The sequence below is a fragment of the Lithobates pipiens genome, unplaced genomic scaffold (assembly GCF_037356315.1).
Source record: "Lithobates pipiens isolate NorthernLeopardFrog02 unplaced genomic scaffold, aLitPip1_a1.2 Scaffold_8, whole genome shotgun sequence".
Lineage (NCBI taxonomy): Eukaryota > Metazoa > Chordata > Amphibia > Anura > Ranidae > Lithobates > Lithobates pipiens.
Genome location: NW_027507903.1, coordinates 595,169,015 through 595,196,555, shown reverse-complemented (window position 1 = coordinate 595,196,555; position 27,541 = coordinate 595,169,015). Strand labels below are relative to the sequence as shown.

The window sequence follows — 27,541 nt, the reverse complement described above, 5'->3', positions numbered from 1 at the left end:
GAAGATGGGGACACTGTTGTCATAAAGGGATGGTCATCAACAATACTCAGGTAGGCCGTGGTGTTTAAACGATGCTCAATTGGTACTAAGGGGTCCAAAGTGTGCCAAGAAAATATCCCCCCCCACACTATTACATCACCACCACCAGCCTGAACTATTGATACAAGGCATAATGGATCCATGCTTTCATGTTGTTTACAACAAATTCTGACCCGACTATCTGAATGTCACAGCTGAAATCGAGACTCATCAGACCAGGTAACGTTTTTTCAATCTTCTACTGTCCACTTTTTGAGTACACCGCTAAGTGAAAGTTTCCAAATTGGGCCCAATTCACCATTTTCCTTCCTCTGTGTCATGTGACTCGTTAGTGTTACAGGGTCTCAGGTGTGAATGGGGAGCAGGTGTGCTAAATTTGGTGTTATCGCTCTCACTCTCTCATACTGGTCACTGGAAGTTCAACATGACACCTCATGGCAAAGAACTGAGGATCTGAAAAAAAGTTTGCTGATGACAAGCAGACAAAGGACATGGATTACTGGAACCATGTCCTGTGGTCTGGTGAGACCAAGAAAAACGTATTGGGTTCAGATGGTGGCAAGCGTGCGTGGTGGCAACCAGGTGAGGAGTCCAAAGAAGTGTGTCTTGCCTACAGTCAGGCCGCGTACACACGGGCGGACTGTCCGCCCAACCTTGTCCGCTGAACAGTGTTTGGGCGGACAGTCCGCCCGTGTGTGGGCTTTCAGCGGACAGTTTCAGCGGACAGTTGGACGGACAAAGTCTTTCGGAAATTCCGAAAAACTGTCCGCTGAAACTGTGTTTGAGCGAACAGTCCGCCCGTGTGTAGGCTACTTTCGAAATGAGCAAACTGTTCCCGCTCGGAAAGTCCGCCCATTTCGAGCGCGTGTACAGGTAGGCGGGGCCCGCGAAGGAGACGTCGCGGGCTCCGCCGCCTGGAATGGGCTTAAAGGGGAACCCCAACGCCGAAAAAAATCGGCGTGGGGGTTCCCCCAAAGTCCACAACAGACCCTTGTCCGAGCACGCTACCCGGCCGGCCAGGAAAGGGGGGAGAGCGAGCGCGCCCCCCCTCCTGAGCCGTACCAGGCCGCGTGCCCTCAACATGGGGGGTGCCTTGGGGAAGGGGGGGCCGCGCGGCCCCCCCACCCCAAAGCACCTTGTCCCCATGTTGATGAGGACAAGGGCCTCTTCCCGACAACCCTGGCCGTTGGTTGTCGGGGTCTGCGGGCGGGGGGCTTATCGGAATCCGGGAGCCCCCTTTAAGATACCGGCCCCCCACCCTATGTGAATGAGTATGGGGTACAATGTACCCCTACCCATTCACCTGTGAAATAAAGTACAAAAAAAAACACAACACAGGGAAAAAATATTTTATTGCACAGCTCCGGGGGTCTTCCGTCTTCGGGGGTCTTCTCGCCGGACTCCTCCGCTATCTGTGTGTAGCTCTTTTGCTAGCGGAGGAGTCCGGCTTTCTTCCTCCCCGCCGCCGGCCTCTTCTCCCGACTTCGGGGGTCTTGTCCCCCTCTTCGGTTCTTCTGCCGGGCCACCGCGCCTTCTTGTAGCTCTTTTGCAGGCGGTGGCCCGGTCTTCTGTCGCCGCTGCCTTCCGTTCTTCTGTCGCCGCCTTCGGTTCTTCTGCCGGGCCACCGCGCCTTCTTGTAGCTCTTTTACAGGCGGTGGCCCGGTCTTCTGTCGCCGCTGTCGCTGTCGCCGCCTTCCGTTCTTGTTCTTCTTCTTGTTCTTCTTGTTCTTCTCCAGGAGATGTTGACACGTCGCTCTCTCCGGCCGGAATGCCAGAGCCGCGCTGTGCGGTCACTTATATAGTGACAATGGGGCGGGGTCACATGGTATATGTCACATGGGTTGGTCACATGGGTTGATGTCACATGGGGACTATGACATCGTAAGGGGGCGGGGTCACCATGTGACCAACCCATGTGACATATACCATGTGACACCGCCCCATTGTCACTATATAAGTGGCAGCGGAGCGTGTCCCTGGCATTCCGGCCGGAGAGCTCGTCGAGTCAACATCTCCAGGAGAAGAAGAAGAAGAACAAGAAGAAGAACAAGAACGGAAGGCGGCGGCGGCGGCGGCGACGACAGCGGCGACAGAAGACCGGGCCACCGCCTGCAAAAGAGCTACAAGAAGGCGCGGTGGCCCGGCAGAAGAACCGAAGAGGGGGACAAGACCCCCGAAGTCGGGAGAAGAGGCCGGCGGCGGGGAGGAAGAAAGCCGGACTCCTCCGCTAGCAAAAGAGCTACACACAGATAGCGGAGGAGTCCGGCGAGAAGACCCCCGAAGACGGAAGACCCCCGGAGCTGTGCAATAAAATATTTTTTCCCTGTGTTGTGTTTTTTTTTGTACTTTATTTCACAGGTGAATGGGTAGGGGTACATTGTACCCCATACTCATTCACATAGGGTGGGGGGCCGGTATCCGGGGGCCCCCTTCTTAAAGGGGGCTCCCGGATTCCGATAAGCCCCCCGCCCGCAGACCCCGACAACCAACGGCCAGGGTTGTCGGGAAGAGGCCCTTGTCCTCATCCACATGGGGACAAGGTGCTTTGGGGTGGGGGGGCCGCGCGGCCCCCCCTTCCCCAAGGCACCCCCCCATGTTGAGGGCACGCGGCCTGGTACGGCTCAGGAGGGGGGGCGCGCTCGCTCGCCCCCCTTTCCTGGCCGGCCGGGTAGCGTGCTCGGACAAGGGTCTGGTGTGGACTTTGGGGGAACCCCAACGCCGATTTTTTTCGGCGTTGGGGTTCCCCTTTAAGCCCATTCCAGGCGGCGGAGCCCGCAACGTCTCCTTCGCGGGCCCCGCCTACCTGTACACGCGCTCGAAATGGGCGGATTTGCCTCCGCCTTACGTGGGCGAGTCCGTTCATTTCAAAAGTTGAGCGAACTGTTTGGCAAACAGTTCGTTGAAACAGTCCGCTCGTGTGTGGGCAAGTCCGCTCATGCAAATTTTGAGCGGACTGTTTGCCGAAACTGTTTGCCGAACAAGGTTGGGCGAACAGTCCGCGCGTGTGTACGCGGCCTCAAGCATGGTGGTGGGGAGCTACATACAGTTCATTGAGGGAACCATGAATACAAACATGTACTGTGAGATTCTGAAGCAGAGTATGAACCCCTCCCTTTAGAGACTGGGCCCGCAGGGGAGTATTCTAACATGATAACAACCCCAGACACACCAAGACCACTCCAAGATGACCCCTGCCTTTCTAAAGAAGCAGAGGGTAAAGGTGATGAAATGGCCGAGCATGTCTCCCGACCTAAACCCTATTGAGCATCTGTGGGGCATCCTCAAACGGAAGGTGGAGGAGCGCAAGGTCTCTAACATCCACCAGCTCTGTGATGTCATCATGGAGGAGTGGAAGAGGACTCCAGTGGCAACCTGTGAAGCTCTGGTGAACTCCATGCCCAAGATGGTTAAGACAGTGCTGGAAAATAATGGGGGCCACACAAAATTTTGACATTTTGGGCCCAATTCGGACATTTTCACTTAGGGGTGTACTCACTTTTGTTGCCAGCGGTTTAGACATTAATGGCTGTGGGTTGAGGTATTTTGAGGGGACAGCAAATTTACAATGTTATACAAGCTGTACACTCACTACTTTACATTGTAGCAAAGTTTCTTCAGTGTTGTCACATGAAAATATAGAATAAAATATTTACAAAAATGTGAGGGGTGTACTCAATTTTGTGAGATACTGTGTATATCACAGTTGTTTATTATATCCTGGCAGAATTTATGATTCTTTATTCTTTACAGGAACTGGAGGCTTTTTGCCAAGAGGAATGGGCAGCTTTACCATCTGAGAAGATAAAGAGCCTCATCCACAAATACCACAAAAGACTTTAAGCTGTCATTGATGTTAAAGGGGGCAATGCAAGGTATTAAAAACTGGGGTATGTAAACTTTTGATCAGGGTCATTTGGGTTTCTGTTGCCATTATGATTTAAAAAGAGTAAACACAGTTGATTGATAATAAATGGCCTCAGTCAAACACTAACCATGAGTGAAAGAAAAGTTTTTGTGTTACCATTCAAATTCCCTGAAAAACGGCCAAGAACTCATAGTTACATTCTGCCAGGGTATGTAAACTTATGAGCACAACTCTCTCTCTCTCTCTCTATATATATATAAATAATTTACTTACATTTCTTTTACGCTTACCTTGCTTAGGTAGAAAATGAGAGGACCTTTAGAAAGGTTGAAGTCAATGCTCATGTCCTTTCTTTCCTTTAGCTGTCATTGATGGAAAAATATGGTATGAGTAATGTATATATAAAATTTTTAACCACCTCGCAGTTCACACTGCAGACTTGTGCTGAAAATAAAGACAATAACAAAGTACATGGATATAAAATATACTATACCTCCCTGATTAACAAACGAAAAAAAAAACACTATAACCCAAAAAAAAACAATATATATATTAGAAGTCTCCTAGATTCCTTCTGTTCTGCCCTCTGCACCGCCCACATTCCAACACTTAGACAGGAAATGGAAACCCTCTGCACACCGATGGCGTCACATAAGTTCCAGATTATTGTGGCCAACAATCACTATAACATCCCTTGCCCTTGGAACCTCCTGGATAAAGTGTTTTATGCAAAAAGACTTTGTGACTGAACCACTTGGCACCACGATTAGGTGCTTCCTTCCACCAAACAGTGCCTCTTGCCCTCCAAACTGTTCCGAGCAGACCGAGAGCTGATACCAGCCCTTTTTCCCCCAATCATTGAACACATATAAGATGTGAGGTAAACTCCAAAGGAATGACTGTTTATTGAAAACTCACACATAATGTTTATACCACACAATCAGGTGAAGCTGATCACATTATGGTATGCAAAGGAAACTGTATACAAGAATATAATTGACATAACTAAGAAACAGCCAACATAAACAGTATGCTACTACATCTCTAGTAACTAATAGCTGACAGTGATTTAATCAACCGCTTTCCGACTGCCTCACCGATATACGTTGGCAGAAGGGCACGTACAGGCAAAATCACGTTCATGTACATTGCCCTTTAAGAGAAGGTGTGGGCGCGCGCTCGCAGGCCCACGGAAAGCTCCGTGAGTCCGGTCAAGGTTCCCGTGGACTCAATTGCCGTGGGGATACCCGCGATCGCCTCACAGAGAGGAAGAACGGGGAGATGCTAATGTAAAAAAAGCATTTCCCCATTCTGTCTAGCAAGAGTGTCACTGATCTCTGCTCCCTGTGATTGGAGCAGAGATCAGTGATGTGTAAAACACAGCCACCCCCCCCACAGTTAGCAACACGCCCCTAGGACACACTTAACCCCTACACTGCCACCTAGTGGTTAACACCTTCACTACACAGGAATCAGTGCATTTGCATAGCACTGATTGCTGTATAAATGACAATGGTCCCGTAAATGTGTCAAAAATGTCCGATGTGTCCGCCATATTGTTGCAGTCATGATAAAACTCGCTGATCGCCGCCATTTAAAAAAAAAATATGAATAAAAATGCCATAAAACTATCCTCTATTTTGTAAATGCTATAACTTTTGCGCAAACCAATCAGTAATTTCTTATTGCGCTTTTTTTACCAAAAATATGTAGAAGAATGTGTATCAGCCTAAACCGAGGAAAAAAATGTTTTTTTAATATATTTTTGGGGGATATTTATTATAGCAAAAAGTAAAAAATAATGTGTTTTTTTCTAAATTGTCGCTCTTTTTTGTTTATAGCGCAAAAAATAAAAACCGCAGAGGTGATCAAATACCACCAAAAGAAATCCCTATTTGTGAGAAAAAAAGGACGTCAATTTTGTTTGGGTGCAATGTCGAATGACAGGGCAATTGTCAGTTAAAGCGACACAGTGCCGAATCGCAAAAAGTGCTCTGGTAAGGAAGGGGGTAAATTCTTCTAAGGGTGAAGTGGTTAACATGAACAAATTAACAAATACCCACTTAAACCAGCCTAGGTCACCAGACCGTTCAGCCCCTACGACCCTGAATACAAAGTATTGTACAATACACATTATTAAAAGTATAAACACATTGATGAGCAGAGAGACAGAAACAATAGGCATTAACAATGGGAGAAAGACACTTAGGAGGCACACTATGGGAGAGACCTACTTAAAATAAACACATTATAGCAGAAGGCCCCAGTGATTTGAGCTGATTACATTAACATCTGCAGTCATTGTTGGTTTGAGGCATAGAAGCCCCAAATATGGATCCCGTTCCTAGATTCCCAGTGTCTGTGTGTTTTGGGAAACAATCCCGAATCCAAAGCAAGACCACTCCAAGGGTCACCCAGGCACACACCTTCCAAAGAGTAATGTTCCCTTAAAAGCCAGGGCCCATAGTCAAATTTTTTGTCAGTGCATGTTTATTGCCTATAAACATGTGCACTGACAAAAAGTTTTATACCGTATGTTTTCATTTCATTATTTTTTCGCTTTTTTCGGAAATTCGAAAATTCTGAAATCCAAAAATTCGTATTTTCAGATTTCCAAATTTCGAATTTTCATATTTCCAAATTTTCAAATTTCCGAATTGCAAATTCCCGAAGTTCGGAATTTTCAAATTCCAAAAATTCGGAAATTCAAAAATGTGAAAGTCTGAACATTTGAAAATCAGAAAAAAAGAAAGTAAATCAGTAAAATTCAAAATAATAACTAAATAAAAACGAACTATTCAATTATAGGTATTGGAATTTCCTTTCCAATTTGGCTGTTTGTGAACGTAACAAATACAAATTTATCTGAATTATCCAAAATAGCGAATGCCGTTATTCTAATCTAAACAAATGGAACGAAACAAATTAATAATAAATAATAATAATAAAAACGTTTTATTATTGTTATTTATTATTATTAGATCAGTACGTTCCGTTCTTTTAGATACGGCATTCGTTATTTCAGATAATTCATAACTTTGGATAAATTCGTACTCCTTATGCTCACTAACAGCCAAATTTGAAATGACATTCCAATACCTATAATTTAATAGTTATTATTATTTAGTTATTTCAGATTTTTGAGTTTTCAAAATTTTCGGATTTTCATTTTTTTGAATTTTAAGATTTTCATTTTTATTTTCGGATTTTCAAATTTCTGAAATTTTGAATTTCTGAAATTTCTAAATTTCCAAACTTCAGAATTTCCGAACTTCAGAGTTTCCGAACTTCTGAATTTCGAATTTCCGAATTTGAATTTTCGAATTTCCGAATTCCGAATTTCTGAGATTTCAAAAAAATTTGGAAATTCGGAAATTCGGAAATTTCGTAATGAACTAATTTGTTAAAAAAATGTATTCGGAACTAAACGAATTGCACGTGTCTAGTAGGCAAGAGGCCACCATGCAGTCCCCTCCAAAAGCCCCTGTTCTTGTTGGGTCTGTCACAGGCTTACTCAAAAAGCTTAAACCTAATACCCTTTTTCATTAGATTTTTTTCCTACCAGAAACTGAAAAGAAGAAAGACATGAAATAAGATAAAATTCAATAACACAACTTCCCCCCCAAAAAAGGAAAAAAGAAAAGAAAAGGGGGGCAGCCAAAACAGCAACTAAAAAGCAACAGAGGATGTTGCTGACAAACACAAAAAGGTAGCCCTTAAAATGACTGTTGCATCTATTCATGGCTGTCCACAATAATAATTCCAGATTCTTGCACCTTACAGTATAAGAGACAGAAACTTGGAATTAATCTTGCCATTCACAAATAGAATTTTGTTTCAAATGTTTCATTTTAAGAGTGTTCAATTAAACAGAGGGTCAAACCGCCATTCGTTTCCAACCACAGTGATGAGAAAATTTGAAGGAGTTTAATGGAAAGTTTTTGTTGCACAAACAAATTTCAAAAAGTGAATGTGTTTTTTTTTGTGGAAGGTTCATTCATTTAATAACTGAATGTTAAAAATAATGCCGCGTACACACGGTTGGACTTTCCGGCAGAAAAGGTCCGATGGAATCATTCCATCGGATATTCCGATCGTGTGTGGGCTTCATCTGACTTTTTCTTTCGAAAACATAGAACATGTTTTAAATCTTTCCGATGGAAGATGGAATCAATTCCTATCGGGAAAACTGCTCATCTGTATGCTATTCCGATGGACCAAAAACGAAGCAAGGGCAGCTATTGGCTACTGGCTATGTCGTACGTGTTGTACGTCACCACGTTGTAAATGATCAGACTTTGGTGTGATCGCGTGTACGCAAGTCCGTTTCAGTGGAACACCATCAGAAAAATCGTCAGAGTTTATTCTGATGGAAAAACCGGTCGTGTGTACACGGCATAAGAGTTTTTTTATGTACTTTGAACAACATTCATGAAGTCATCGAATGTACTGATGAGACTTTTTGTACAAATATATACAACCATTAACAGCGGAAGAAGGAAGATGTCATATTTAGTAGTGTAGCACACCCCACATAGGAGCTGCAAAGTACAGGGATCCCCGACTCCCGCACAGCCAGGCACACCAAATCTTCACAGGCACTCAGAGTCATAAAACAGTCCGTAGCTTTGTTTTTTATTGAGGGGTTTAACAACTTGGATGGGGATAGGGAGTTTATGGGATACCCACTTGATTCTAACAAGAACTTCAGGGACAACTTTCTATATACAGACTCCTCTTCAGCTTTCCTCCTGCACACACTTCTGCTGATTCAGTCCTGATGGAACCAACAGTCTCCTTGTCAGTTCAGTAACAGCCCCAATAATGGGCAGGAGCTCACAGTCCCTTAAAACAGCACACGTGGATTGAAACAGAGTATAACCTTTCTTTCTGTTCCTCTGTCTCCACTGATCCAGCACCACTTCTTCAGGCAATGCTGAACCTGGCTGCAGCTGCCTCTTCCACTAGCCTTCCTGGCTGTCTCTCTAAACCAGTGGTGGCTGGTGCTCAAATTTTTTGGGGGGGGGGCGCAAACAAACTGAATTAAAAAAAAAAAAAACATCAAATGCTGCTACTGTGCCATTAAACACTGCCACTGTGCCCATCAAATACTGCCAGTGTGCCCATCTGCCCATCATATGCTGCCAGTGTGCCCAAATGCTGCCCGTATGCCCATTAAATGCTGCCAGCGTACCCCCTGCCGGGCCCGGCACTTACCCTGTGTCTCTGGCCAGGTCTCGGTCCCGGGGACTGGCCAGAGACCTCTAAATATGCTGAGCATCTCCTCCTAGCCTCCACCCAGCCAACACTTTGGAAACAGGGGGAGGCACCAGAGATCTGCTGAGATGAGTCATCCAGCCCTGAACTCCAATAGCCCTGACCCAATTATAGACTCATAGAATATGGTTTGCCTATTCTACTTCTAGCACATACTAGAGGGTGCTCCAGTAGCAGGAGATGTTTGGTTCCTGTTGAACAGGCTAAAAGTTTGACATTGGGGCAAAATTGAGTTTGAACTTCTGCTGGGAATGAACTGGAAGCTTATCTCTGCTCATACTGTAAGAGTTTTTAACCACCTCCCTCCTGGCCACTGTAAACGGCCAGGCAGATGCTTCCTTGTTCCAGGAGGATGTAGCGGTACATCCTCCTGTTCACTCACCTCGTTGGCACCCCAAGGGAAGCACAACAGTGCAATCTGTGACCGTTGTGTCCAACAGACACAGCAGATCACCGATCTGGTTACTGGGCCACTGTGATTAGCCTTGTGACCTGTGGCCAATCACAGCAATCACAAAAGTATACAATGGTATCATGAATGGATGCCAAACACAGTTAAAATGATTACTTATTGTATACGGTGATCATCACTGTAATAAGCAATCATAGTATAAAAAAATAAATAAATCCCAATCCTCCCCTAGAGCATTGGTGTCACTATGGTGACACTACACAGCTCCTGTGACAATATGTTAAAAAATGTTAAAAAAAGTTAAAAAAAATCGTAAAAAATATTGTAAAAAAATATATAACATTTATTTTTTTCTTTTACATACTGTCAACAGACAGTTTAAATAACCATCACACCAATTATAGTATCCCTGATCACTGCCACTCCAGATATAGTGTCCCTGATCACTACCACACTACTCCCAGTGTCCCTGATCATTACCACACTACTCCCAGTGTCCCTGATCCTTACCACACTACTCCCAGTGCCCCTGATCACTACCACACAGTCATATTGTCCTTAATTACAGCCACGCCAGTGTGGTTGTAAAGTCAGAAGGTTTTTTTTATCTTATGCATATGCATTAAGATAAAAAACCTTCTGTGTGCAGCAGCCCCCCTCAGCCCCCCAATACTTACCTGAGCCCACCTCGATCTAGTGATGTTGTAGGAGTGCCTTGGCTGCCCAGGACTCTCCCTCATCATTGGCTGAGACAGCAAGGGGTGCCATTGGCTCTCGCTACTGTCTATCAAAGTCAGTGAGCCAATGAGGAGAAATAGTGGGTGGGGCCCAGCCGCAGCTCCATGTCTGAATGGACACAGGGAGCTGTAGCTCAGCTCGGGTGCTCCCATAGCTAGCTGCTTGCTGCAGGGCACTAAGCAGGGGGAGTGGTTAGGAGGGCCAGTGAGGGACCAGAGAAGAGGAGGATCTGGGCTGCTCTGTGCAAATCCACTACATAGAACAGGTATAAGTATAACATGTTTGTTATGTTTAAAGAAAAACAACTGAGACTTTAGTATCATTTTAAACTTACCTTATTCAGGCTTGACTTATCTGGGCTGAAGCCAGACAACATAACTACTTCCACCACAGCTACTGATGCATAATGTTCTTTCAAGGACCTTGAAAATGTTAACAAATATTTCAGTAAATATAATTAACAATGATGCCAAAAAACAAAAATGCACCAAAATAGCTAAATAAAAGCGAGCTGAATGGATTGGAATACAAATCCTTTGGCAGGTCATAAGCTCCTATTTATGTAGTAGACATATGCAATTCATTTAGTTCCAAATTAGTTTAATGAATTGACAAATTTGTTAATTTCCAAATTGTTAAATTTTTAAATTTCCGAAATTCCGAATTTTCAATTTTTTCAATTTCCATAATTCCAAACTTCCGGATTTTGAAATTACAATTCAAAATTCAGAATTTCTGAATTTTGAATTCCTGAATTCTCTGAATTGTGGAATTTCGGAAATTGGAAAATTCTACATTTCAGAAATTTGAAAAAAGTTGGAAATTCAAAATTTTGGAAATTCAAAATTTTGGAAATTCAAAATTTCAGAAATTCAAAATTCGAAAATTCAGAAATTGTAAATTTTGGAAATTTGAAAATTCTGAAATTGGAAAATTCGGACGTTCAAAAATTTCGGAGATTCTTGAACCTTCTTGAGAGCAGGTTCTCCATTTTTCCGATGGAAAAAGTTCTGATTGAAAAATTGTAGCAATTCCGCAGTAGTTGCTATGTTTTTTTGTAGGTGGGTGGTTGGGGGGGGCGGCAAAAATGCAGATCTCCTGTATTTACTAGCCCTTTGCCACCAGTTTGAATTACAGTAAATCAAGGGGGAGAGGAGACCTCATCCTGCTTGCAGCAGATTGCCTTGTGCCTGACAGGAGCTCAAGGATGACTTTTTAATGGTAAAAGGTGAAGCTTTAAAAAAAAGAAAAGTAACTGTTGCTTTACAGTGTGAGATGTCAGAAATGTATTTATGCAAACTTTCAAAATTACTGAAAAAAATCCATCCCATAGATGGATCGAATCTTGGCTTTTTCCTGCTGAAGCGGCTAACATTCAATCCATCCATGGCTAAAGAGTGGACACCCAGTGGTGAAACACCTCCTGGGGAACTGACATTAACCGCTTCAGCCCTAAACGATTTTACCCCCTTCCTGACCAGAGCATTTTTTGTGATTCGGCCACTTTCACAGACAATTGAGCGGTCATGCGACATTGTACCCAAATAAAATCAACGTCCTTTTTTCCCCACAAATAGAGATTTCTTTTGGTTGTATTCGATCACCTCTGCGGTTTTTATTTTTCGGGCTATAAACAAAAAAAAGAGCGACAATTTTGAAAAAAAAAATATTTTTACTTTTTTCTATACTAAATATCCCCCAAAAACATATAAAAAAAACAATGTTTTTCTTCAGTTTAGGCCGATATGTATTCTTCTATATATTTTTTGGTAAAAAAATTGCAATAAGCATATATTGATTAGTTTGCGCAAAAGTTATGGCGTCTACAAAATAGGGGATAGATTTATAGCATTTTTATTATTATTTGTTTTTTTACTAGGAATGGTGGCGATCTGCATCGGACACTTTTGACACTATTTTGGGACCATTGTCATTTATACAGCGATCAGTGCTATAAAGATTGACCACTAGGGGGCAATCAAGGGGTTAAGTGTGTCATAGGGAGTGATTCTAACAGTGGGGGGATGGGCTTCCACTCACATGACAGGGATCACTGCTTCCGATGACAGGTGATCTCTGTCATGACATAAGGCAGAACGGGGAAATGATTTTTTACATAGGTACTTCCACGCTCTGTGGCTCTGTGACAAGATCGCCGGCAGACGGGCGGACAATGAGTCTGCCGGTTCCGCAGGCATGGTCACCCTGTATGCGGCAGGCATGCGCATGTGTCAGCCCCGCCACTTAAAGGGGATGTGCAGGTATGCCCATTTGCCCACCGCTGCCATTGTGCCGACGTATATTGGTGTGCGTCGGTCAGCAAGTGGTTAAAGAGGACCTTGTTGTAAAAACCCGGTCTGCTTAAAAGGGACATGAAAGAATCATGAAGGCTGCTACTTTGAAACTCTCCTTTAAGACTGCTTGTTCCATGGTGATACTTTGGCTTCAGTGCTAGCAGGGCAGCTGACCTGGAACAAGTATAAAAATGGGGTGGGGGATCTGACACTTTTTTTGACACAGCTTTTAAAAGAATTCATATTCTAGGTTTGTATTTCAAAAGTACTGAACCCGACACAGCCAAACAACTAGCTTTTAAAGAAGCAGACCAGCAAAAGTAATTTTATTATGTACTCACCGGCCACTTTATTAGGTTCACCTGTTCAATTGCTTGGTAATACAAATTGATAATCAGCCAATCACATGGCAGCAACTCAATGCATTTAGGCATCTAGACGTGGTGAAGACAAATTGCTAAAGTTCAAACCGAGCATCAGAATGGGTAAGAAAGGGGATTTAAGTGACTTTGAACGTGGCATGGTTGTTGGTGCCAGACGAGCTGGTCTGAGTATTTCAAAAACTGCTGATCTACTAGGATTTTCACACACAACCGTCTCTCGGGTTTACAAAGAATGGTCTAAAAAAATAGAAAATATCCAGTGAGTGGCAGTTGTGTGGACAAAAACGCCATGTTGATGTCAGAGGTCCGAGAAGAATGGGCAGACTGGTTTGAGATGATAGAAAAGCAAGAGTAACTCAAATAACCACTCGTTACAACTAAGGCATGCAGTATAGCACCTCTAAGTCCACAACAAATCAAACCTTGAAGCAGATGAGCTACAGCAGCAGGAGACTACACCAGGTGCCACTCCTGTCAGCGAAGAACAGGAAACTGAGGCTACAATTCACACAGGCTCACCAATCATTGGACAATAGGAGATTGGAAAACAATTGCCTGGTCTGATGAGTCTGGATTTCAGCTGCGACGTTCAGATGGTGGGGTCAGAATTTGGAGTAAACAACATGAAATCATGGATCCATCCTTCCTTGAATCAACATTTAAGGCTGGTGGTGGTGGTGTAATGGTGTGGGGAATATTTTCTTGGCACACTTTGGGCCCCTTGGTACCAATTGAGTATTGTTTAAATGCCACAGCCCACTTAAGTATTATTGCTGACCATGTCCATCCCTTTATGACTACATTTTACCCATCTTCTGATGGCTCCCTACAGCAGGATAACACACCATGTCACAAAGCTCAAATCATCTCACCACTGGTTTCTTGAACATGACAATGAGGTCACTGTACACCAATGGCCTCCACAGTCTCCAGGTCTCAATGCAATAGAGCACCTTTGGGATGTGGTGAAACAGGAGATTTGCATCATGGATTTGCAGCCGACAAATCTGCAGCAACTGCGTGATGCTATCATGTCACTATGGACCAAAATCTCTGAGGAATGTTTCCAACACCTTGTTGAATCTTTGCCACCAAGAATGAAGGCAGTTCTGAAGGCAAAAGGGGGTCCAAACCGGTACTAGCAAGGTGTACCTAATAAAGTGGGCAGTGAGTGTATGTGGGACCCATTCCATTAAAAAAGTGCAGCTTTTAAATAAAACAAAAACAAAAAAACTGTAGGGAAAAAAATATTAATTATAATTATATCACCTCCGGTTTACATCTTTGGCATCTAGGTGAGAGTGGCATTACAAACCTTCCAGAAGGATCCCAGAGTGTCTTCTCTTGAGATTTGGGATATGCAGTATTCCTTAGGATCTGTCAGGGCTGGACTCAGCCCTTCCTTCTCTGAGCTGGCTGCCTAGCTGTCGGTTAATTGCCAGCTCCTATCTCTCCACAGTTATCAGCTGTTGATGATATCCTGCTCGTCAGTCCTGCCTACATAAGTCGTCCAGTCCAGAGGATCTCTGGCTTCACCTTGGTCAACATCACAAAAACTTTTTCCTGTGTTCCTGTTTAAAACTTGCTTGGCTGACATTCCTTCTGGCTCCAGATCCCGCTTGCTGTTCCACTACATTGATCCCTGACTTCTGGCTTGGTTGTTACTGAACTTTGGCTATGTTTTGACTATGTTTGTTCTTTTTACTTTTATTGTTAAACAAGTGTGATTTAACTGTACTTTCTCCGTCTGATTTCATGGGTTCTGACATTATCTCATTGGAAGGGCCATGACCATTTTACAAGTATCTACTGACAAATTTGGTGACATTATAGGTCCTTCCTCTTTTTCCATAGTGGTGGTGGAAAGTCCTTACCCCTGCCCTGAATGGTGATCACACAAAATACTGTTCAGTGCGGTAGTACTATGAGCCCAAGCCAACATAACAGGGGATGCGTCAATGACAGCCTGGGCTCATAGGAAGTGGGTTAAATGGTACTGACCATCATTTACCTTCTGAGACTGGCGGTATCTAGTGGCAGAAAGGTATTACTGCAGACAGCTCTAGAAAGTCAACAACTACAGATACTGTAGCTGCTAATATTCAATAAAGGGAAGTTTACCTGTCCAGGGATCCAGAGCTGTGCTCACCTGGCTGGTGTCTTGGCCAGCCAGGTCTTCTGGTCCCCAGCGAACATCTTTAATATGGGATGTCCTCTGTGAGCCTTAGCAGCTTCAAAGTCGGCTTCCTACTGTGAGCTGCACTGCGCTTTGTGAATGGTCCCGCAGCTTTCTGGGACCTGTGACTAGTGATGGCCGAACGGTTCGCCCGGCGGTCGTTTCGCGGCGAATTTCCGACTTTCGCCGTCCGCGGGTTCGAACGCCTTTTTCCGTCGTTCGCCCCGGCGGACTTACGTGTTTAATGTATACAAGAACTTTAACCTTTCGTGACACGTTTATCATGTGTTACAGGACAACCAATTGAGACATGACAGCTCATGGACACTTGGACATTCCCCCTAACCTATAAATACACCCGATCCGGTGGCCATTTTACATTCTTTCTTCTGTCACTGTAGGGAAAGGATCCTGTGTGGAGTAGGGACAGAGAAAACGCTAGCTATTTGGTACACAAAAGTTCTTTTCAGGACTGGTATAGGTGTTAGGTCAGCAGCCTGAGTTTCTTTTGTCAGTTTAGATAAAGGGACAGAGCGCTGTATGCTGCTATTTTAGGGACAGCTCAGCCAGATTAGTCTTTCTTCATCATCATCATCATCATCATCATTAGCTGTTACTATCAGGTCCACAAAAGAGCTGTTCCAGCTAATCGTTCCAGCCTACTCTTTTTTGCCAATTTGTATAGGGACAGGCAGGAAGCAGTGTGTCAGGCAGTGAGGATAATTTTAAAGACTTGCTGTTACTATTAGTTCCACAAAGGTTCTTTTCAGGACTGGTATCAGTGGTACGGTAATAGGCTTGTACACGTATAATATTCTTTCTTCCAAATATAGAAAGAATATTATACTTGACTGCTGCCCTTCTGCTGCAGTCTGCTAATCATTCACAACTCACTTGTTCCACAAAGCTCTTTATCAGGACTGGTAACTTGGTCTGTCTAGGGTGCTACGGTACATAGGCTTGGGTGCGGTACAGTCTGCTGTTCTGTAAGGACCGCTATCGGTCCACAATACATAGGGTTGCCGTGCACTACTGCTGACCGCTGCCCTATACTGCAGCAGTCCTTCATTGGTATAGGGACTGACGTACAGTCTGCTAATCACTAACACACAACCTGCTTGGTCCACAAAAGTTCTTATAAGGACTGGTAACTTGGTATAGGGTGCTACGGTACATAGGCTTGAGTGCGGTACAGTCTGCTGTTCTGTAAGGACCGCTATCGGTCCACAATACATAGGGTTGCCGTGCACTACTGCTGACCGCTGCCCTATACTGCAGCAGTCCTTCATTGGTATAGGGACTGACGTACAGTCTGCTAATCACTAACACACAACCTGCTTGTTCCACAAAAGTTCTTATAAGGACTGGTAACTTGGTATAGGGTGCTACGGTACATAGGCTTGAGTGCGGTACAGTCTGCTGTTCTGTAAGGACCGCTATCGGTCCACAATAGATAGGGTTGACGTGCACCACTGCTGACCGCTGCCCTATACTGCAGCAGTCCTTCAGCGGTATAGGGACTGACGTACAGTCTGCTAAACACTAATACACAACCTGCTTGGTCCACAAAAGTTCTTATAAGGACTGGTAACTTGGTATAGGGTGCTACGGTACATAGGCTTGAGTGCGGTACAGTCTGCTGTTCTGTAAGGACCGCTATCGGTCCACAATAGATAGGGTTGACGTGCACCACTGCTGACCGCTGCCCTATACTGCAGCAGTCCTTCAGCGGTATAGGGACTGACGTACAGTCTGCTAAACACTAATACACAACCTGCTTGGTCCACAAAAGTTCTTATAAGGACTGGTAACTTGGTATAGGGTGCTACGGTACATAGGCTTGAGTGCGGTACAGTCTGCTGTTCTGTAAGGACCGCTATCGGTCCACAATAGATAGGGTTGACGTGCACCACTGCTGACCGCTGCCCTATACTGCAGCAGTCCTTCAGCGGTATAGGGACTGACGCACAGTCTGCTAAACACTAACACACAACCTGCTTGGTCCACAAAAGTTTTTATAAGGACTGGTAACTTGGTATAGGGTGCTACGGTACATAGGCCTGAGTGCGTTACAGTCTGCTGTTCTGTAAGGACCGCTATCGGTCCACAATACATAGGGTTGCCGTGCACTACTGCTGACCGCTGCCCTATACTGCAGCAGTCCTTCATTGGTATAGGGACTGACGTACAGTCTGCTAATCACTAACACACAACCTGCTTGGTCCACAAAAGTTCTTATAAGGACTGGTAACTTGGTATAGGGTGCTACGGTACATAGGCCTGAGTGCGTTACAGTCTGCTGTTCTGTAAGGACCGCTATCGGTCCACAATACATAGGGTTGACGTGCACCACTGCTGACCGCTGCCCTATACTGCAGCAGTCCTTCAGCGGTATAGGGACTGACGTACAGTCTGCTAAACACTAATACACAACCTGCTTGGTCCACAAAAGTTCTTATAAGGACTGGTAACTTGGTATAGGGTGCTACGGTACATAGGCTTGAGTGCGGTACAGTCTGCTGTTCTGTAAGGACCGCTATCGGTCCACAATACATAGGGTTGCCGTGCACTACTGCTGACCGCTGCCCTATACTGCAGCAGTCCTTCATTGGTATAGGGACTGACGTACAGTCTGCTAATCACTAACACACAACCTGCTTGTTCCACAAAAGTTCTTATAAGGACTGGTAACTTGGTATAGGGTGCTACGGTACATAGGCTTGAGTGCGGTACAGTCTGCTGTTCTGTAAGGACCGCTATCGGTCCACAATAGATAGGGTTGACGTGCACCACTGCTGACCGCTGCCCTATACTGCAGCAGTCCTTCAGCGGTATAGGGACTGACGTACAGTCTGCTAAACACTAATACACAACCTGCTTGGTCCACAAAAGTTCTTATAAGGACTGGTAACTTGGTATAGGGTGCTACGGTACATAGGCTTGAGTGCGGTACAGTCTGCTGTTCTGTAAGGACCGCTATCGGTCCACAATAGATAGGGTTGACGTGCACCACTGCTGACCGCTGCCCTATACTGCAGCAGTCCTTCAGCGGTATAGGGACTGACGTACAGTCTGCTAAACACTAATACACAACCTGCTTGGTCCACAAAAGTTCTTATAAGGACTGGTAACTTGGTATAGGGTGCTACGGTACATAGGCTTGAGTGCGGTACAGTCTGCTGTTCTGTAAGGACCGCTATAGGTCCACAATAGATAGGGTTGACGTGCACCACTGCTGACCGCTCACCTATACTGCAGCAGTCCTTCAGCGGTATAGGGACTAAGAGTTTTGTCACAGGGTCATTTAAAAAATGACATGCAGAGGAAGAGGCAGGCCCTTCCGCAGGGGTGGTAGGGGTAGGGCAGGAGCAACAGGCTTGAGCCAAAGTGGGAAGTTGCAGAAGGTGCGTTCAATTACTTTAAAGGATGCACCAGACTTGGTTGAGTGGCTCGCTCAGCCTTACTCTTCTGCACCCTCCTCATCCTCTCGATCTGCACCCTCTTCTTCACTCTCTGCTATGTGCACCCCCAAAGACACTACCACCAACAACACGACCACCACCACCACCACCACATACCTTCCGCTTGAGTCACTGGAATTATTTTCCGATCCATATCAAGAGGACATTTCTGATGCGCAGCCACTCTTGGTATTGGATCAGGAAGAGGAGGTAGCAACAAGCGCTACTCAGCAGTCTGACGCCAGTACCCAGATCAGCCCAAGGAGGAGGTTGGTCCCCGGTGTTGCTGCCTACTCTACTTATAGCGGTGGGGAAGGTGACGTTGATGATGACGTGTCTAGTGATGTCACGTGGGTGCCCACAAGAGAGGAAGAGGAGGGGAGTTCAGAGGGAGATATGGACCAGCAGATAGGGAGGAGAAGCAGCAATGACTTACATTGCACAGCAGGGACAAAGCAGACTGCAAATGTATCAGGAGCGAGTCATCGACCATGTACGGTCACATCTGGCGCTCCCAGGACACCGGCACATGGCTCCGCAGTGTGGGCTTTTTTTAACGTGTCCGCTGCTGACAATAGCGTTGCCATCTGCAATCTTTGCAGTCAACGCGTTAGTCGCGGTAAGCCCAATACTCACCTAGGGACGACCGCCTTAAGAAGGCACATGAGCAGCCATCACCGAGCCCAGTGGGAGCAACGGAACACACAAAGCCACACTGCAGGCTCTCACCGTCCAGCCTCGTCTTCTACTTCTCCTTCTCCTCTCTCCTCACAATTGTCCTCCACTCCACCTTCCATCACGCCAAGCTCACATTTTTCTGCAAAAAGGCAGGCTTCCGTGGGCCTAATGTTTGAGCGTAAAAAAATGATGACGCCGGATAACCCTCTTGCCCAACGGTTGGCGGCTGGCTTGTCAGAACTCATAGCCCGCCAACTACTGCCATATAAACTGGTGGACTCGGAGGCCTTTCGCAAATTTGTGGCCATTGGAACACCACAATGGAAGGTCCCAGGAAGGAAGTATTTCTCAGAGAAGGGCATCCCAGAGCTATATGGCCATGTTCAGCGGCAAGTGAATGTATCTCTGGCACACAGTGTCGGTGCCAAGATACATCTGACCACAGACACGTGGTCTAGCAAACACGGGCAGGGAAGGTATATCAGTTTTACTGCCCACTGGGTGAACCTTCTGACGGCCGTCAAGCATGTAACCCGTGGCACCCGTGTAGATTTGGTTTTACCGCCACGGATTGCATGCAGGCCTGACTCTTCTTCTCCTCCTCCTACTCCATCCTCCTCCCTCTCCTCCTCAGCTGCCTCCTCCTTTTCCGCTGCTAGCGTCTCTTCCACTGCACCGCCCAAGCTCCCCAGAACCTATTCCACATGCCAGGTGAGACGTTGCCATGCCGTGCTGCGTCTGTTGTGCCTGGAAGCAAAGAGCCACACTGGCCCGGCACTCCTTTCAGCTTTGCGTTCACAGGCAGATGAGTGGCTAACACCGCTCAATTTGACAGTTGGTAAAGTGGTGTGTGACAACGGTGCCAATCTGCTTAGCGCATTGAAACAGGGCAAAATCACGCACGTGCCGTGCATGGCACACGTCTTAAACTTGGTCGTGCAGCGATTCCTTGTCAAATACCCTGGGGTCCAGGACATCTTGCGGCAGGCAAGGAAAATCTCGGCCCATTTCAGAAGATCTTACACGGCCATGGCTCGCCTTGCTGACATTCAGCGGCGACACCATCTGCCGGTCAGACGTCTTATTTGCGATTGCCCGACGCGATGGAACTCAACCTTCTATATGCTTGATAGGCTGCTCCAGCAGAAACGTGCAGTTAACGTCTACCTGTATGAACTCTGCGAAAGAAACGGTTCTGGGGAGCTGGGTTTTTTTTCACCGCGCCAGTGGCTGCTCATGCGCGACACATGCAGACTTCTGCGGCCATTTGAGGAGATCACCAAACTGGTCAGTCGCAGCCATGGCGCCATCAGTGACATGGTACCTTATGCCTTCTTTCTGGAGCGTGCATTGCGTCGTGTCATTGATCAGGCTGTGGAGGAGCAGGAGCGGGAAGATGAGGAAGTCGCAATGCTGGATGAATTCCCAGGGGGGGCTACTCTATCTGAGACAAGTCAACAACAGGAGTCTGATGAGGAGTCAGAGGAGGATGGTGCCGGGGCGGATGAGCAGGAGCAAGAAGAGCATGCTTTAAACCTTTCTGGGATCCCTGTTGTGCGAGGATGGGGAGAGGAGAATGAAGAGGACGACATTATCCTGGATGATGAGCAGGAGCCAGGCCACCACACCGCTTCCACTTTAGTGCAAATGGGGGCCTTCATGCTCCAGTGTTTTAATAGGGACCCCCGTATAAAAAGCATGAGGGTCAAGGACCAGTACTGGGTGGCAACGTACTTAGACCCCCGGTACAAACACAAAATGGCGGAAATGTTACCGCCGTCGCAGAGGGCTGTCAGAATGCAGCACTTCCAGGCCTTGCTTCGAGAAATGCTGCATTCTGCTTTTGCGTGCGCTGGCAGAGGAGCAATTCCCACTCCCAGAGAAGGATTTGCGGGTACCAATCCAACAGCGCCTGCAAGAAGAGGCCGGTTTGAAGATGTGTTGGTGACTTCGGATATGAGGTCATTCTTTCAGCCGACCCATCGACAGGTGTCATCCGGATCCAGCATCAGGGAACGCCTAGACCGTCAGGTGTCCGACTACATTGGGTTAACGGCCGATGTGGACGCTCTGAGGAGTGATGAACCCCTAGACTACTGGGTGGGCAGGCTTGACCTCTGGCCAGAGCTTGCCCAATTTGCAATCGAACTGTTGGCTTGCCCCTCATCCAGTGTCCTGTCCGAAAGGACGTTCAGCGCAGCAGGGGGGATTGTGACCGATAAGCGTACTCGCCTAGCTCACCACAGTGTTAACTACCTCACATTTCTAAAAATGAATGAGGCATGGATCTCGGAGGAATTCAACACATGTGATCAGTAGACCATGTATATGTCTATAAACAATTTTTGGAATCAAGCACACAGACCTTCTTAATTCATTTGGCTCACTTCCCTGACCCAAAAAAGCACACCGTACTATATGCCCCTACCCTCCTCTTTGAAGAGGTTGAGCGGTGTCATATTTCTACTGGGGCTGCTTATTATGAGGGGTTCCCACCATCCCTGTGCTGTGCTGACTTCCTCCTGGGTGTTCTTATTATGAGGGGCTCCCACCATCCCTGTGCTGTGCTGACTTCCTCCTGGGGGTTCTTATTATGAGGGGATCACACCATCCCTGTGCTGTGCTGACTTCCTCCTGGGGCTGCTTACGGTGCTGCTGTCAGCGCTGTATGTCACGGAGCTGCTGTCAGCGCTGTATGTCACGGAGCTGCTGTCAGCGCTGTATGTCACGGAGCTGCTGTCAGCGCTGTATGTCACGGAGCTGCTGTCAGCGCTGTATGTCACGGAGCTGCTGTCAGCGCTGTATGTCACGGAGCTGCTGTCAGCGCTGTATGTCACGGAGCTGCTGTCAGCGCTGTATGTCACGGAGCTGCTGTCAGCGCTGTATGTCACGGAGCTGCTGTCAGCGCTGTATGTCACGGAGCTGCTGTCAGCGCTGTATGTCACGGAGCTGCTGTCAGCGCTGTATGTCACGGAGCTGCTGTCAGCGCTGTATGTCACGGAGCTGCTGTCAGCGCTGTATGTCACGGAGCTGCTGTCAGCGCTGTATGTCACGGTGCTGCTGTCAGCGCTGTATGTCACGGAGCTGCTGTCAGCGCTGTATGTCACGGAGCTGCTGTCAGCGCTGTATGTCACGGTGCTGCTGTCAGCGCTGTATGTCACGGAGCTGCTGTCAGCGCTGTATGTCACGGAGCTGCTGTCAGCGCTGTATGTCACGGAGCTGCTGTCAGCGCTGTATGTCACGGAGCTGCTGTCAGCGCTGTATGTCACGGAGCTGCTGTCAGCGCTGTATGTCACGGAGCTGCTGTCAGCGCTGTATGTCACGGAGCTGCTGTCAGCGCTGTATGTCACGGTGCTGCTGTCAGCGCTGTATGTCACGGAGCTGCTGTCAGCGCTGTATGTCACGGAGCTGCTGTCAGTGCTGTATGTCACGGAGCTGCTGTCAGCGCTGTATGTCACGGAGCTGCTGTCAGCGCTGTATGTCACGGTGCTGCTGTCAGCGCTGTATGTCACGGAGCTGCTGTCAGCGCTGTATGTCACGGAGCTGCTGTCAGTGCTGTATGTCACGGAGCTGCTGTCAGCGCTGTATGTCACGGAGCTGCTGTCAGCGCTGTATGTCACGGAGCTGCTGTCAGCGCTGTATGTCACGGTGCTGCTGTCAGCGCTGTATGTCACGGAGCTGCTGTCAGCGCTGTATGTCACGGAGCTGCTGTCAGCGCTGTATGTCACGGAGATGCTGTCAGCGCTGTATGTCACGGAGCTGCTGTCAGCGCTGTATGTCACGGAGCTGCTGTCAGCGCTGTATGTCACGGTGCTGATGTCAGTGCTCTGTATTACGGTGCTGCTGTCAGTGCTCTGTATCTCCTGCACCCTCTTGTTTGCCTACCCTGGTCCCTGACCTTCCCTCTCCTCCATTGCCTTCATTAGCTCCATAGTCCTGAATTGTCAGAACAATTTCCCAAATAAAAAAAAAATGCTTGTAGTTATCGATCCCAAATTCACCTCATACATGTATTATGCTATTGTCCAGGTGGTGGGACTACGTGCTACCCCCTAATAATTACCCCGTGGCCGCAAATTCGACCTAAAGGTTTGCGAAATTCGCCTCCCATTGAAGTCAATGGAGCCCGCGGCGAACGGTCGTTTTCGCGAACGTTTGTGTCCGTTCGCGTTTCGCGTTCGCGAAACGTCCCGTCGGAAGTTCGTCCATCACTACCTGTGACATGTTGCAGAAAACTCTGGGCGAAAGTGGGAGCGAGTACTTTCAAAATCAGTTAGTGGCTCCTCAAGAACAAAAATGTGTGTTCTAAGGTGTTGGGGAGTAGGAAAGCAGAACTCCTTCTGAGTGAAGCAGCAAATCTGATAATTTTATTTTCACTTTTACTGGTCTGTTTTTTTTTCCACTGGAATTGTGCTTTAAACATTTAATTGGAAAATAAAGCATTTATAAACATAATAAAAACATAGATATTAAACAATAGAATTGGCCCAAAACCCAGTGTATGTCTCTATATGAATAAGAACCCTTGTCGCTCTTCATTTCCCACAGATACAGCTAAAATGTTTTAATATTTTGGTTTATGCTTTACCTGACACAGATGGTAATGGCCACAGTAGACTTCACATCTTTGGGGTTCTCAACTGCTCGAGAGGGAACCAAGAAACTCATTAAAATAAAGCAACATAAATCATGTGTATATATATATATATATATATATATATTTATGGCTGGAGCCCTATGGCCGATACGTATCTGAACAAAACAAGCTTATCATGAGACACCTTTTATGAAATGGACCTGAAAGTGTGCCCTGGTCTAATGGACGGTATACCAAAATAAGGGGGCATACCCAGTAACCAGAATGAATATGATTGAAGAGAAATGTTTTTTGATAAATGCCCTAAAAAGGGGATGGGAGGGAGGGTATTGCGCACCGGAAACCGACAACCACCACAGGCGAACGGGCTGGTTAAATACCCCCCGGGCTCCTCCCATAAATTCAGGCCACCATACTGGCCTTCCTACTTATGGCTGGAGCCCTATGGCCGATACGTATCTGAACAAAACAAGCTTATCATGAGACACCTTTTATGAAATGGACCTGAAAGTGTGCCCTGGTCTAATGGACGGTATACCAAAATAAGGGGGCAAAACAGTCAGGTAGGGATAAGAGAGTTTTATTGTTTCCTGGTTAATTTTATTGAGCTAGTTGAGTGAATGCTCGAGACATCTCCACCTGTGGGTTAGGGATGTACCGAGTGAAGCAGGCCGACTTCCACCTGCCCAACCTTTTGATGACGTGGTCCGGGACCCCATGCCGGGATGCGGATGAAGCTGCTCCAATGCGAAAGGAGTGGCCGGAATACTCACTAGGATTGAGGAGCAGGTTGCGGAGGAGAATCCTGATATGTTTAATAAATTGTTGGTTAGTTAGTGGTTTCACCGGGAAGGGCAAAAGTGGGCTAGAGTCCGGGAGCTCGGGCAGCCGAGCGAGAAACTGTGTAAGCATCGTGACCGGGCACCAGGCATTGTTGGTTTTGTAGAGGTGGATGTCTACGCCGGTGCCTGTCTGCTGGGTCTTGGTTACCGGGAGGTGGAGGATGAAATGGTCCTGGTGACGGAGCAGATGACATCTGCGGAGGACTGGGCCGTGTAGGCCGTTGTGAGTGAACTCACCGGGCCGAAGGAAGCCATAGAAGGCTAGGTAAATGGCTGCCTGTATGACCAGACTGGGGAGAACACCAAAGGGGTAGCTGTTGAGTATGGTGGACATGTCCCTGAAGATGGCACTGGTGATGGGGAGCCGCTTGACTTTTACTGGCGGCTGTTGCTTTTGGATGCCGCGTAATATGGCTCGGACAGCGTGGGACGAGAAAACAGAGGGTTTGGTAGGATCCTGGATTGAAAGGAAGTGCTGAACACCAGCTAAGTATAAGCGAATGGTGTTAAAAGACAAGGCCAGTTGGTTGTGGCAGTACGAGATGAAGGCTAGAATGTGTCTAGTATCTGTGGGGGTGCCTACTGAGGAGGTGACCAGAAATGCGTTGAAGGTTCTCCAGGCTACCTGGTAGGCTTTGAGAGTATTGTCCGATAACGAACGGTTGATGAGCTGCGTGGCTCCTAGTAAATGCGGCTCTAGTCCAGGGTCAACTGCGACCAATGCGGGATAGGTGCTGATGCGGCATCTGCACTGGGAACCTGTAGAAAGAAGGACCGGAAATTAAAGCGGGAGAGGGCGTCAGCTGCCCGGTTATATTTCCCTGGGATAAACATGCAGATGACGTTAAATTGGTGCTGTAGTGACAGCTGCACCAGCCTGCGTAGGAAGGACATCACGGAGGGGGATTTAGACCTGCCTTTATTGACAATTTCGGCTGTGGCCTGATTGTCGGTGGTGAAGCCTACCGTTTGTCCGGACCAGGTAGGGCCCCAGAGCTGGGCGGCTGCAACCATGGGGTAGAGCTCGAAGAGTGAAGAGGATTGACTAAAGCCCGGGATGCTAAGTATCTGAGAAGGCCAGGGTCCGGCGAACCAATGGTGGCCAAAAATTGCAGCGAACCCTGTAGAGGCCGCGGCATCTGTGACTACCTGTGGTGAGAGAGGTGAAATGCACGGGATGAAAAGGGAGATGCCATTCCAGTTGGACAGGAACTCGTCCCACATTGCCAGGTCTGCTAAAGCTGCGGTGTCTAGGCAAAGGATATGATCCGGGTCTTGAGCCTGAGACAGGTAGACCAACAGTCGTGAGATAAAGGAACGGCCTTGTGGGATAATGCGCATGGCATAATTGAGCATGCCCAACAGTGACTGCAGCTGTCTCCTAGTACATCCCCTGGTCCGAGTGAACTCGTGAAGTGCCGTCCTGATGCGGGTTAGTTTGTCAAGGGGCAGGCTGGCTTTCATGGAGCCGGCGTCTAAAATAACACCCAGGAAGGTGATTGAATGTGCGGGTCCGTCCACCTTATGTTCAGCGATGGGAACATTGAGGTTCCCGAAAACGGTCCTTAACTTGTCAAGATCTCTGGGAGGTGCGCCTGGCCGTTCTATCAATAAAAAATCATCTAAGTAGTGGATAACTTGCTGACAGCCGACCTTGTGTAAGAGAATCCACTCGAGAGATTGGGCAAATATGTCGAACAGCCACGGACTGCTTTTGGAGCCGAACGTCAACTTCGTGGCGAAGTAGTATTGATCCTTCCACTTAATCCCGTGCCAGCACCAGAGGGACGGGTGGATAGGTAACAGTTTAAAGGCGTCGGATATGTCCGCTTTCGCCAGCCATGCGCCTGTGCCTACTTTAAGGATGGCCTGGATTGCCATGTCCACTGAGGAATATTTTAAGGAGAATTCTTCAGAAGGGATCAATGAGTTTAAGCTAGGGATGTGAGAAAAATGAGGCGCAGACAGGTCATACACTAAACGATTTTTATTGGAAAACTTGCCCTTGACAAGCCCAATAGGGCTAACTCTCCACATATTGAAGGGGGGCTGAGTGAAGGGGCCTATAACGAAGCCTCGATCCACCTCGTTCTGCAGCAGCAGGTCGATGGCCTGTTCGTCAGAGGCTGCTGAGCGGAGGTTTCTGCACTCGTGGGTTTGGTGAGGTAGGGAGATGAGGCCGGTGTGAAAACCTGCGGTGAAGCCGCCTATGAGGAAGGTGGTTAGTGAAGGAGTGGGGTGCGTGTTGAGGTAGAAGCCCAGGCAAAGTATGTCTATACGGCTCAGTCATGAACCTTTGTGCGCTTTGACCTCGCACAAATTCCTGGGGTGCGCCCTGTGGCATATAACGCAGATATGTAGTAGACGGCACTGGCTGTAATTACAAGAACCGTAGTTGAAGTTATTGCAGATGGCCGCGCCCCCAATGGTTTGGACCGTGCGTCCAAACTTGTCCACCTGGTTTTTTGGTGCCGAGCCTGATGGGCCTGGGGCTGCGGCAGAGGTGGAGGGAAATTCTACCGGGCGAGTAGCCGGTATGTTGGCGCACCAGGGAGCGGTATGGGTGGAGGACTGGCAGACGGCACACAGGGGTGAACGAAGGCCGGCAAAATGCCGGCAGAATAGTTCTGTGTCCATCAGGCTCCAGTCTGTGAGAGACTGGAACTGTGCCAGTTTGGCGGCTGCTTTCGCTGAGAAGGAACGATGGTAGTCGTAGAATGCAAAGCCACCATATTTGTACCCCAGGTCCACCACCGTGTGGAGATACAAATCTAATTCA

The 27,541-nt window shown here is 47.2% G+C and overlaps 1 protein-coding gene across 2 annotated transcripts in view; it reads right to left on the bottom strand.

Moving 5' to 3' along the window:
- LOC143961249 (A.superbus venom factor 1-like) overlaps positions 1–27,541 on the bottom strand; it is a 251,857-nt gene that overhangs the window by 24,063 nt on the left and 200,253 nt on the right. For both annotated transcript variants that reach the window (XM_077470484.1, XM_077470485.1), the window contains exons 32-34: positions 23,912–23,963; positions 10,666–10,753; positions 4,195–4,266 (exon numbers count right to left, since the gene is read on the bottom strand). In XM_077470484.1, coding sequence (XP_077326610.1) covers positions 4,195–4,266; positions 10,666–10,753; positions 23,912–23,963 — 212 coding nt within the window. The remainder of the gene's footprint in view (positions 1–4,194; positions 4,267–10,665; positions 10,754–23,911; positions 23,964–27,541) is intronic.